Source organism: Idiotropiscis lumnitzeri, chromosome 2 (genome assembly GCF_059441095.1).
Source record: "Idiotropiscis lumnitzeri isolate Australia: NSW breed Sydney's pygmy pipehorse chromosome 2, RoL_Ilum_1.0, whole genome shotgun sequence".
NCBI lineage: Eukaryota > Metazoa > Chordata > Actinopteri > Syngnathiformes > Syngnathidae > Idiotropiscis > Idiotropiscis lumnitzeri.
In genome coordinates, this window is record NC_142392.1 from 6,012,579 (window position 1) to 6,026,366 (window position 13,788).

General features: G+C 44.3%; 1 protein-coding gene across 2 annotated transcripts in view; it reads left to right on the top strand.

The window, feature by feature from the left end:
* Nucleotides 1-13,788, top strand: part of LOC148341464 (copine-8) — a 32,515-nt gene that overhangs the window by 3,652 nt on the left and 15,075 nt on the right. For both annotated transcript variants that reach the window (XR_015839725.1, XM_088281071.1), the window contains exons 2-6: nt 5,446-5,486; nt 6,004-6,050; nt 6,858-6,961; nt 9,175-9,214; nt 11,934-12,010. Coding sequence is in view for 1 of the 2 variants with exons in the window: in XM_088281071.1 (XP_088137197.1) it covers nt 5,446-5,486; nt 6,004-6,050; nt 6,858-6,961; nt 9,175-9,214; nt 11,934-12,010 (309 nt within the window). In the remaining variant the exon portion in view is untranslated. The remainder of the gene's footprint in view (nt 1-5,445; nt 5,487-6,003; nt 6,051-6,857; nt 6,962-9,174; nt 9,215-11,933; nt 12,011-13,788) is intronic.

Consider the following 13,788-nt stretch of genomic DNA (forward strand, 5'->3'; position numbering starts at 1 on the left):
GCCATAAAAAAAAAAAAGCTGCAGAAGGGATGCTAACGGGGATATTATTCCAATTCTCTTACCTTTTTTACGGTCTTATTCGTCTCCTTCTTCTTCGTCTCATTCTTCTTTCTTCTTTGCCACAAATGTGCCCGCTGTGTCTTATTTAATATTGACTAAATATTCAACTTCACTCTTGCAACTGCGCATCTCACATAGAACTATGTAACATTTCACTCACGCCGCAACGTGAGCCAATCATCTTCGTGTGCACTTTAGGGACCACTCGGAAAACTCGAATATTACCCAATGCAAGTATTGATCCAAGTGGCGCTTTTGGCGCGTTCTGAGACAATTTTTGTCATTTGGCCATTTGGCTAAGTACGTCGAGATGAACTTTAAGATGCCTTGTGATGACATCACACGCACGAGGGCCCGAAAAGGGGCCCTTCATTCTATAGGAAGTCATTGCTTTGACCTTTGCAGCCTTTCCGAGCGCTCCGCTAATGGTCGCCTTTTTGGGAACAATACCGGAAAGTATTCCTCGGGAGGCTACGTTGGGGTCGCTCGCTGAGAGTTGCGTTCGTCGCCAGCCCGACGCACAAAAGGATGCGTGGCCGAATTCTCCACGTCTTGTTTACATGCGGCTCTTAGCAGCAGGGAGCTCGCTTGGTTTTGATTGAGAACACAAAAGGCGGCGGCAATCAGTCAGACAAAGCTACAGTACATCGAAGAAACCTTTCAAGGCGGCCTTGAATTGATCTCTTGAATTGGCGCGGCGGACTTGTGTAACTCGCCCACCCCCACGCCCACGCGCACCCCTCTTGCCTTATGTTTGATTCCGAGCGGCGCGCCGTGCGTTCATGGGAGTCTTTGCCCGTCTCGCAGGCCCGAGTAGTGTTGCGTAATCAGGTTTTGCCTTTCAGACTCAAGGCTGTAAAGATTTATGCACTGTGAGGAAATTACAATCGACCCCTTTCCTTCTGTTGCTCTTTTCCTTCGACTGGTTTGCCGCACACGTCGCTTGGCGTGTGTGTTTATATGGGTTGAATTATAACACGCACTGGTCATGTTTCACGCAGCCGACATACTCAAGGCCTCGATGACTTGATCAAAATAAGAGGTGTAGGTCGCAAAACAGACAAGATTTTGGTTTGCTCAACCTTGTTTTGGCATTCCGTCTGTTTTCATTCGCTGCCTTTGTGATTGATCATCTGCGGCGATTTACACGTGATGCGTTCAAGGGCAGGTCTGAAAGACGTCTTACGTCAGGTTAAAAAGGAATTTAATTGCGTCTATGGCTGTAAAAAGTGGACGTGCGCTGATGGCGGAAAGGACAGATTTGCATAGTCATCTACGTGTCTGTTGACGACTCATCACGGGTCAAAATGGATGCCAGCTTACGGGTGAATAGTTTCTCCTTAAAAATGGTACCGCTGCCCGTTGAGGCAGCAAAAATCGAAATTGAAATTCCACTCTTAAAAATCTCTCCCCAATATGAAAGGCCTTGAAGCTTACACATTTGAAAGCTCTGGCACGCTCCCCGTCTGTCAGTCATACCGTTGATGACATTTCAACGCACATAAGCAGCGGGTCACACTGTGGTGCTGTGACATTTCATTCCCATGGATGTAGATTAGCTCCCATCGGATCGATAAACATTCTTTCCACCCTCCTCCCCCGCCCTCACAAAATCATGTAGCGGTTGTCTCGTCTGGAGAGCTTTTCAGACCGACAGCCCGACGCCAATTCTGACCATTCCGCAACGAGATTCCCTCACGTGCACTTGACCAACCTTCCATGCCTTGTTGACACTGTCGCGAAAAAAAAAAAAAATCAAGCAAGAGAAATCAGGCTAATGAAGTCATATAAACACAGAAAGTGTCTGAATTCCTCCAGGGAAGCTGTCAAACTCTCGCTCATGAGGAACCACCTCCTGGCCTCTCTGTCTGCACAGTCAAGCGTGTCGTCTCCTTCCTTCTCCATCGCTCATGTAGACACTTCCCGTTCATCACATCATGTCTAAAAAAAGAAATAAATAAAAACGCGTATGCCCCTGTAGTGTTTTCAAGAGGAGCTTAGTTCCGCTCAAATATGCACACACACACACACAAAAAAAAAATCATCAGGTCATTATCATCATTTTGTATTATTTCAAATGCTTCCCCAAACGGGAAGCAGCTGACACCATTTGGCCCGTGACACGTGCTGATGGAGGCCAGTCGGACGAGACTGCACCGAAAGCGCCGTGACAAAGGCAATTAAGGTGAAATGCCACTGGCGCAGATGTGCGCCGTACATGACGGATGTGCAGTTTGTCGCACCCGCCGTTGTGTGTGTGCGTGCGTGTGCGCGCACGCTCCGAGATGTTCTCTTGGCTCTCCCAAGCCTTGTCAGGAAGAATTAGGGCAGCCCTCTTGGAGAAGCGGAGAGAAAATACAAGCTGCTGATGCTCTCCTGCAGTTTGCGTGTGTGTGTGTGGGTGTGTGTGGGGGGGTGTGTGTATGTGTGTGTGTGGCCACCGAGTTGCTCATCAAACAGGATAGATCAATGAAAAATGCAAGGCGAAAGAAGCGATGGAGGGTAAATTGGTACGAGTGAAGGGTGGTGGTGGTGGGTGGGGGGGTGCGGGGGGTAAAGGGCAGGTACTTGTGGCTGTGTGCTCGGCGACCTGTTGAGAACATCGGAGCATGCCCAGTTGGGTTCCCCTCTCGTACTGCGTCTCCAAGAATATTCCTGCTCTGTTGCTATGCGCAACGACTCACCTCATGGTGCTGCCGTTACTGTACAGACGCACCAAATTTGTTACCGCGTGGCAATACCGAGCTCTTGAAGTGCAAGTTTAAAAAACAAACCTGTGTCGTGATGAGTGTCAGTATTCAACGCATGAAAGTGTTTCGGTCTTTCCCTTTTGAGAGTAAAAAAAAAAAATTAATTAAATCCGGGACAAAGGTGCCGTGCGGCATATTAGCACCCGACTTATGAGCATTGGCATTTGGATTTGGCATTTGCTCTTGGCTGCTAATTGTGGAGTTAATAGACCAGATAAAACAAACGGATCTCACTTAACGATGAGAAATCTGCCATTGTCACGTCCTCTGATCTGTGAACGTGCACCCTCTGATTAACAGCCAACGAAGGTGTGTCATGCCATTTAGAAATGTTTGGTATATGCCATAAAAAAGATGTGATGAAATGTCAGCGGGACCCGCTAGCTAGAACCCTCCCTCATGCTTTAAACACACTTTAGATCTGAGAGAATAACATTTGGGATCCCGCAAGGGTCAATTCTTGAACCACTTTTGAACAGCCGGCCTCATGTCATTGCTATGAAGACGACCCACAGCAGAGTCCTCAAATGTCTGTTAGGTCACTGTCACGGCGAGAATTAAAATGTTTTAGCGTCGCGAGAGAAGGCATATGCGTCATTTCACCTCATCTGTGACTAAAGCCGGAGTTCCAACGGAAAAAAGTCGTTTTTGAGGATTGTGTTACAGAACCAAAATTGTGTACTTTGCAGTCATCCTCACAAGGTGAACATGAGCGTTGAACTGGATAAGCGCTAGACCGTGTACACTTTGCACTGTGTGTGTGTGTGTGTGTGTGTGGTCTCCATACGAAATGTGTGTACGTGTATCCCCAGACCTTACTTTTTCAGGTCACGGTCAAATCGACGACTAACGGAAAGAAAGTAGAAACAGAATGGCAGCGACTGTGGTTTGAAGAAATAGCGAGGGGGGGGGGGTGTAATGGGCGCCTACGGCTGTCTTTGAGAAAATCCCCTTTTCACCGTGAGGTGAGATCAGAGCGCAGGAGACGGGAAGAGGCAGTAAAAAGAGCAAAGGATGGCAGAGAGGGCGCGCAATGGCAACAAAAAAATTCTTCGGGAAAAATGTGTGGTGCATAATTTGAAAGGGAATTACCTGGCTGCTATTTATAGCGAGTACTTTTTTTTTTAAATTCATCTGAAATTCTCTTCTTCCTTTAATGTGGTATTGTCGTGTATATCAATCCAAAAATAAAAGCAGATCATAGCTGTAAAGATAAAATACCTCAACACATGCCAAAAAAAAACAAAACATACCGCCACTATACTGGTCAAGGCGCCTCGGTAGGCTGTCATTAGGTTGCTATGGTAACCATCCAGCTGTTGTCGTGGCTCTGCAAAAAGGTGTGAAACCGGCTTTTCGAATCAGAATCACGACCTTTTCCTTGTGAAAAGTCAATTTCTCAAATGCATAATGAGCAAATGAATAAATGTAATCTGCATTTGTTTTGGGCCCTAATATAATTTTTTTTTTTTTTTTTTTTTTTTTTTTTGGCGAAGTTCACGTCCAATCAATCACCAACTAGTTTTGCTCTTTATTTGCCGACTGTATAAGCGAGTGCTTGAAAAGGGCAACATGTATTCATGCAGAATATTTTAACATTTGACATTTAAACATGATTGTAAAGCGAGCTCGCTGTTTGTTGACCAAGAAAAAAAAAAAAATAGACTTCTCTGAAACCACCTGAAAGTTGAAATCCGTTTTTTCCTCATCATCACCCATCACAAGCTTTTTTACCCGTCGTATCTCCCGACACTAACACGTTACCGGTGTGAAATGGCAGCATGTTGTAGACGGAAAAAAAAATAAATATTGGAGTCGAGCACCTTTCAGCCCTGCAGACCTGTCTGAATCGGATGGCGGCTTTTAGTCTTCCGCCCCCTTGCTTTGGGATAAAAACAGAAAGTTGAAGAGAGAAAACCAGAGTGAGACAGAGCTATGAATCATTCACGTTATCCTCTGAGGTGGAAATCCTGAAAACGGGTTTTACGCGCACAAACACTGACACGGGGGGGGAGCCCAGGAGCCCATTTGGAGTGCCACCACGCCTGATGCGCTTTGAGCCGCAGCCAGTCGTTCACCGCGGAGCCTTAAATAGTCACCGCGGGGGGGGGGGCGGGGGGTCGGTGTCTTTTAACTCGTCCCGAAACTTCACCCCTGACGTGGCGTGGGAAAGTGACGCTCAGTTGATCAGCTTTCATGCTGACTAAATTGATTTTTTTTTGTTGCATTTTTTGAGCTGATTGGTTGCCGCAAGGAACCGGGCCGATGAGAAAAAAAATAACAAATGATGACAAATGCAAAAAAAAAAAGGGTCACGGGGATTCGCCTGATGCCGCTTCACACATTCCGATAATTAGTCGGCTTTCTTATCCGACAGCGACAATTGCTTTCACACTCTGGTCGCAGCCGCTTTCATGCAGATGGCGTTCGGACCCCGTTACGCTTCTGTCTGGGGGGAATAAAAAAAAAAATTATCCGTTAGATCAGTTCCCATCAAAGCCCGTTCCTCACTGCACTGATTCAACCCCCGCCCGCTTGAGCAAGTCAAGTCCCGTCATTCATCTTTCTCGTCTCAAATTTCCAAATAATGATTTCAGCTCATATGCCACCTTTTTTTTTTTTTTTGTCTCCACAGAAACCTGCTGGACAGAGACACGTTCTCCAAATCGGACCCAAGTAAGAGCACACGCTTTGATGGGGGGGGGAATCAAACATGGCACAATCACCGCAAAGCATGTCAGCGCAAATGGCAGCGACACGCCATGCACATGACAAGGTGATGACGCTGACAGCGACGCGCACGAGGGTGACGGTGCCGACGAGTGGGGTGGGGGGGGGGGGTCATACGTGAAGCTTTTTTATCCATCTCCTCAATTCCGTTTAGTTTTTTCCTCCCAAATATGTTCATACAGGACTCCAACACTTATCTGAAATGACATCAAAGAGTGACGGACTATTATTTTAGCTTTTAGCTAATAACTTCCAGGAAATTGCATAATACCCCCCCCAAAAATGTCGTTCCCTATTTGAAGAGGAGCATTTGTGATGGCGTCTAAATGTACACTATTAGACTTTGATGTTTCCGCGGGAATCCAATTTTTTTTTTTTTATAGATGATATCATCGCTCGTCGACGCTCGTCTGAATCTTTGATGATGATGATCATGTCATGTGACCCGTTTTGTGTTTTTCAGTCTGCGTCCTCTACACACAAGGCATGGGCAACAAGGAATGGCGAGAGGTGGGTGTTTACAAAAAGTTGGAGGTGGTGACGGAAATTGGTTTGTACTTTCAAAAAAAAAAAAGAAAAAATCTAAATCTAAAATGAAACAAATATTCTGGCTGTAATTTAAAAACAATATTGATTATTTGTTATTTATATATGTATCTAATTATATCTATTTTGAACTGATCGGTTATTGGAAAATGTATCCTGCCAAGAATCGGAGCTTTGTTCCCTTTTTTTTTTTTTTTTCTTCCCCCTCATTGCTTACTGTATTATTTATCGGGGTTGGGCTTTTGTGAGCTGTCAGCGTCTGTTCAGGCGCTACAAAACAAGCTGCTCCCACTCATGCGTGCTAAATCCTCAACTGTTGATGTGATAAGACAGAATAACTCGCCCGTTCTTTTTTTTTTTTTTTTTTTTTTTTGGGGAACTTGTGGCCAACTTGCGCCACAATACCAATTCCGAAATGGCAATGAGGGGCTAAATCTCCCGGCGCAATCGTTTGCGGTTATTCATGGCTCTTGAGTCGTCCCCGTCGCTCGCTCGCATTGTTAATAGGCTGCGCTAAATGCCAAAGCGGCGCCCGCCTGACCCTCATTGACATGATCTGTCAGCTGCGCCGCATTGATTACTTCAACGCTCGCTATAATAGTCTCACCAGCCACTTTTCCTCCTGAGTAGGAACTCTTGCAAATTGTGCGTGCGAGTCACTGCCACTCTCGTTAATGGCCTGTTAAAACACTGATCTCCGTATGTTATTTACTGCACGGGCGGTTAACACCGTTGGCGGTGTTAAAGGGTTTACATGTGCTTGCCTTTCAGTTTGGGAGAACCGAGGTGATTGACAACACGCTCAATCCGGACTTTGTGCGGAAATTTATTTTGGACTACTTTTTTGAAGAGCGGCAGAACCTTCGATTTGACTTGTAAGTACGCGCTATTTTCCATGTGTGTGTGTGTGTGTGTGTGTGCTTTCCCGATTGGTCGCTTGCCACTTAAATCAAGTCTCAAGGCTTCCCGAGCTGCAGTTCAGTTATTTCCCCAGGTATGGGTTCAAAGAAACGCTCAAGAACAAGATTGATTTTCTTTTAGCCGACACCATCGTTGTGACGTTAAAACTGTCTTATTTATCACGTGTCCTCGGGCTTTCGCCATCCGCGTCTACCGCATGACTCGAGACCAAGCTCCGCGGCGACGTCTTTACCTTTTCATGTGCGCTTCCTTGCATGAGTCATACCCTCTCGGAGACGGTTGGACTTTGGCAAAATGAATTCAGCAGACCTCCTCCTCCTCCTCCTCCACACTCTCCGATTGCATTCCTCATTGAATTAAGAGCGCATTTGGCCGGGTTTATTTTATTAGACACAGACTAATTATATTCTAATCTATGAGCCAAGAAGACGTGCAGATAAACCCGCCGGGATTTGTAAGTTATACCTTGCTCCGAGGTGATTGAGCGCTGTTTTTTTTTGTTTTTTTTGGGCCGCTCAATAAGAGTGGGGAAAATATAATCTCACTGGTCAAGGTAAGGACTATTTTCTGTGGCAAATGACCGTTATTTGTAGCTCTCATCTTTTCGATTACGACGATCGATCCCATAGCACTTCAGATGTGCTTTCGGCGGCCCGGCTCGCCTGCCCGTCATCCACAATCCCACATTACCTGTAATGACAGCGGAGAGGAGCAGTTAGGGAACACATCTTCAGGTTGGGCATCTATTGATTGGCGCAATCTTCTTCCCTTCTTGCTTTGGTGCAATTCAGGTGGCGACGTGTAACGGACTCGCGTCCCCGGGGCTTGTCTCGTTTTGAGTAGGCCCTTGTTTGTGTACGTACTGTACATACGTCTGCTAACCTCGCCTGTCACACTTGGCTGCTCGAAGTCTCGTGGGAAGACCCGTTTTTTTGATCGTGTGTTATGTATTCCCACAAACCCGTGTGTCATGTTTCTGGCTATATGCACGGTGAAACAAGGGTTACCATAACAACCAGGTCCTTCGTATGGTGGGTGAGGTTTAAAAGTAGACAGGGAGAAGCATTTGAATCATAACCTCAAACACGCACCTTTTGAATAAACGACGATTGCGTGCATATTTTTGACAGGTATCCGTTTTTTGTGGGATATCAAATTTGTTTTTTATAAAATCTTTCACATCAGTTAAACGTCACGGCACTCTATCGAGAACAGAAAACACAAAAGGTATACTAGTGAACTGAAATGTGTCCTCAAAAATGTACTGACTGCCCTATTACAGATTTGGCGGTTTGAGTTGAGTAACCAGGTTGCCTCTTGGAAGTTATTTATTTATTAATTTTTTTTTTTTTTATGAGCAGCAAGGGGAAAGGTGAGCAGTTACGCACGGTGGAAGAGGGCGAGGTAGGGCGCGAGATGAAAGAAAGTCTTTTTTCTCTGATTAAGGTGTATTGTTGTGTAAAAAAAAAAAAAAAAATAATGAAGCCAGCGAGTACTAGTTAGCCCCAAGGTCTGCAACGCTAACTGCCGTAATATTTAAGTTTACGAACTCCCCACAAAAAAAAATGATCCATTGGCAATTTCCATCTCAATTATATTGAGAGCAGATTTAGGGCGAAGCCTTCAAGCCATGCTTAGCATCCCAAATCCTTAAAACAGTCCCCCTGAACGTTCTTGGACCCAAAATATTACCCAACAAATGGCAATCCACTTAAAATGATGGCTGACCCGGAGCTGTGAAACGATCCGCGCTTGTCGAGCGAATGGCCTGTTTGATTGTCTCCAATTCTTTCGAGTAGCCTCTGCACTTTTCCCAGCCATTTCCCAGCACATTTTCTCTGAGCAGGTATCGTGCGAGGACGCGGGCATATGAGGTGTGAATAATACTCGTATGATCGCTTGGTCAGCCATACCAGACGTTGAGAATATAGATCCCCTCACAATCGTACGTGTGACATCCAATTAGTCCGTTTAGTGTCAGTTTAGCGGGGGGATGCCTGCGACGCCGCGAAGTGCATCCCCGCCGCTTCTGGTGCGATTGCTGGTGACAAGCTGCCTGGCCCAGTTACCCCGTCTGCAAGCCCCCGTTGTGTTCCCAGCTGAGCTCTTGTCACCCCCCATCACATTGTAATTCAGCGAATCACTCGCGCTCTCCCCTTCTGCATAGGTACGACGTCGACTCCAAGAGTGCCAACCTGTCCAAACACGTGAGTACCCCAACTTGTCCGACCGCTGCTCTTCTGTTTCTGATCTCATTGGGTGGAAGTGGAAGGGGGAGGGGGGAGTATTTATTTATTTATTTATTTATTTTTTTAAATGTGACGAGCCGCTCTAGCTAATAACACCCATTAGTAGCCAATTCAGCCACACAACAGTAATCTGCTCATTACACTTGAGCGTGTTTATCATTTACTCCAGGAAAGTACTCCTCGCACAGCGTTTGTTAGATTTTTTTATTTTTTTTTTGGGGGCTATTAAGTAAACAAGAACATGTGTTAGGATGATGAATTTTGAATCGAGCTCACCGGGCCGCAGCCGAAACCAACTGAACCGTCGGCGTGTGTGCGTGTTTGGAGATATCTGTCGCCGTTTTCTCTCTGCTTTGTGGCCATCTGCTTCTTTCTTGACAATCGCACCATGAGTTTGTGGTTCAATGAAAAAATAAATAAATAAGGCAGTACTATATACTGTTTTTGTATTTAAATTACTGTTATTATAATGTAATTATTTCCCGGTTTGAAGCTATTGTCATAATTGCAACACTCTGCCTTTTACTATCATTTAAAAAAAAAAAAAAAATAAATAAATAAATAAAAATATTTATATATATATATTTATATTATTTATATATATATATATATTATTTATTTATAATTATATATATATATATATTTATATATATATATATTTTTTTTTTTTTAATTTATTAACTATAATGTAATTATTTCCCGGTTTGAAGCTATTGTCATAATTGCAACACTCTGCCTTTTCTATCATTTAAAAAAAAAAAAATAAATAAATAAATAAAAATATTTATATATATATTTATATTATTTATATATATATATATATATATATTATTTATTTATAATTATATATATATATATATATTTTTATATATATATATATTTTTTTTTTTTAATTAATTAACTATAATGTAATTATTTCCCGGTTTGAAGCTATTGTCATAATTGCAACTTTTCTATCATTTAAAAAAAAAAAACATATATATATATATATATATATATATCCATTGTTATTCTAACATTTTGACATTCTGATTGTCATCTGTAAAATGATTATTCCGGCCCCGCTCTCTCTCCTTTTACTGTCTTGTAGTGCAACTGCAGGTAAACCTAATTTGAAGCGATAGATCATTGTAATACTTCTCATAACACGGGCGTAATGAGCGAAAATCTCATTTTCTTCCGCACAGTGGCTTTCTGTCACATTTATATCTATTTTGTGTCTTTCCTCTATCAATGTCTTTTCTATTTCATCTTTTCCCATTTCACTCCTTCAACGTGTCAGCCCCCCCCCCCCCCTCGCCATCACATCATCTCAAAATCAATAACCCCGAACGAGAAGAGACAGGCACACGGCTCGGTGATGCAGGTCTCAAAAGAGGGAGGGGGGCGGGTTGCGGCTAGGGTGGGGGAGGGGGGCACAAACCCAATCCATTAGAAGTGTTTTAACATGAAAGGTGTTGGCTGCAGGCACACCTGGCAGCCGGGCGAGAACGACTGTGAAATATGGAGTGAAATGTTGAGCGCGCGCTCGCTCGCGAAAGCTCACCGGTTGCGATCACGAGACACAAGTCGAGTTGACGCTGCGACCGACATTTTGTCAGCATGCACTTTTCGTCACGCACGTTGTATGCAACGAGCAATAATTTCCCTTCAAGAACAACAAACCACTGAGCAACCCCGAAGTTCTCCGTCAAGAGTTCACTTCATCCATTGTAGCATCAACGGCAGCCAAGAGCTTCGGCGGTATTTAATGTGCCGAAGGTTTAATTAGTACAGTCTTGGGTAAATGTTAAACGACAGTCGCGCACACGCCCACGCGCCGCTTCTGTCGGTTCAAACCGTCACATTTAACTTTCCCTCCCGAATCGAGCTGCACCCACGCAACTTCATTATCTTCGTCACTATAATTGTTTTTTATCTCGTGCTCATGCTGTTAAATGTCGAATTTGTCTTTTAGTTACACACGGACACGTTGTTCCACGAACCTCAGCCGAGAATAAAACAACGTCACCGTATCGTCTCGTTTGATGACAAAACGAGTGAAGTAAGCCCCCCCCCCGATACGCATATTCCAACAACAAACCATCAGAAGAAGAACCTCTCTGAAGCAGTCAATGAAAGCTGAATGTCACAATCCGTCACACTCGTCTTAAGGGGCGCTCGCATTAAACCGTGTCAAAAAACCGAGGCAGCTCATGTCAAAAAAAAAAAAAAAAAAGACGCAAAACGGATCAATCACGTTAGTGCCTCTCTGGTGTGCTATCAGAGACGTTGGCTGATCTTGACAAATGTTCTCATCATGTCCGCTCCCTGCTAAGATGTGTGGAGATGCCATGATCCCCCACGCCCCACGCCCCGCCCCTTTTTCAAATTCATTTCGTCTAACATGTGTCTTGTTTTCCGTGTTCGGGCTCCCTGTCTCATTACGTGCGCTGTGAAAATGGAAATTTAATTTGGCAGGGGGGAGCCGAGTGGGGCGGCTGCGAGGGCTAGCGGGAGAGGAAGACTCAATCTTCTTGCCAATATTATCTCCCAATAGGGAACGTAAAGGGGCCATAGAAACGGAAACGGTTTGGGGGCTGTCTGGCGCCGACCCTTTTTTTTCCTCATTTCTTTCATGCTTTTTTAGCGCTGAGCAAATTCTTCTTTTAAAAATTGCTTCTCCTCTGCCACGCAGGACTTTCTGGGCCAGGCCTACTGTACACTGGGCGAGGCGGTCGGGTCTTTGGGCAGCCGATTAGAAAAGCCTCTTGGGTGAGTGGACCTCAGACAAACGTTGCAGTTGCATTTCAATCTTTATTGGCTATATATCACGACTACTACTAAATGAGCCGTGCAATTATTTATCCCGAAACTTATTAACCTCATTGGACCATGCAACCCAAAAAAAAAAAAAAAAAGGTGACAGTGTGAAATTAATTGCAATGCAAGCGCATGCGATGGAAAAGCTGTTCTTGCCCTCGCGGGCCTTCAGAGATTTCGAGACAATTAACACTCTGAGGAGGGAGAGTGTCTGTGTGTCGTTACTCAAGCGTTGTTTTTTTTTAAGGGTGCATCCCTGACTTGTGTGATTACGAGGAATAAACACCCTCAAGCAGCGAGGGTGTTTGCTGTCATCTTGCAGCCTGCACGAGCATTAAGAAAAAAAAAGATCATTAAAAAATGGGCCTAGCTATGGGTGTGAAATGCGCCAATTTAAATCGCTCTTATGTGCAACTGTTGCTGAAGACCAGCAGCCTGTTGTGTCTTTTAATAAACTTTGAAGGATTAAGCATAACTTGAAAGGGAATGAGTCAGATAAATGAGAAGCAGCAGAGCAAACGAAATGCGCCGTTTATTTATTCATGTTCTCCGTTCTTTATTTACTCATTCACTACCAGCCGAGTTAAAAAAAAAAAAAAAAAAAAAAAAAAGACGTCTTTTCCCGTCAATGGCAGTAAATGAGTTCAAAACGGTGACGGTGTCTTTCAAACATTCCGACCAATTCCCCCGTGTATGATAATCAAAAAAATGTGTTTATGTTGCTGTAATTTGTCTTATGATGACATCATTTAGTCCATTTTCATTATTTTCCTCATCCTTCCTATTTATTTGCCACTTGTCTTCTTCTCTAGTCCAATCCACTTTCCTTGTTCATTTAAAGCCGTGACAAGCACTCAGATGGAAAAAGGTGCTGCGGCTGGCATCCCTTCAGTGACAAAACCGTGTGTGTGTGTGTGTGTGTGTTGTTTTCCAACGCATGCGTGTGTCTCTTCATTACATCCACTCAAGCGGCAATTGCACATGCAGATTGAGGTGGCGGGTTTCCCGGTTGAAACGAGGTGAACCGCGACGCGCTGATAGTCGCGTCCATGACGATAGCATTTTTTTTCTTTTTTTTTTAATGGCAAATTTGATTTGAGGGCTGAACGTCGATGAACGATTCTGTATGTTTTTCATATCAAGGGAGTCTTCATCAATTTTAATGAGGGCTAATTACGTTTTATTGTCCAATCACCAGTGGGATCCAGCGTGTGTGCGTTGTAACGTGACCGGCGCCGGCACACTTTTGGCAGGTGTCAAGCGTATCACAATCGAAAGTTGTGCAAGTTATTTACCGTGATTGCGGTTAGGCGGCAGGCGTACGTGTCAGATGAGTGCCTGGAACGTGACGCTAATAGATATCCCGAGGGCTCCTTTTTGACTCTTGACGTCTGATAAGCTCCGATGTGTCACCCCGGCTCGTTGTTTGGTGAAATTTGCATGAGAGTGCTCGTGCTTTTGTGAGTCCCTCTCGAGACTCTGGGTTGGAAATTTGCATTTTCATCGCCAAATAACATCCCAGTAGAATGTAGTTAAGCTGCTCTCTTTTGAGTATTCAGTGAGGTGGACGCTCCCCCCCCCCCAAAAAAAAAAAAGAAAATCAAACCTCAAATTGAAAGGACATAAACAACACTCAAGAACCGTTGACAGTTCGTTGAAAGTTCATAAACAGCGACACAAATTCGAACCAGAACATGCACCCCAATGCAAACAAAACGCGCGATTGTACG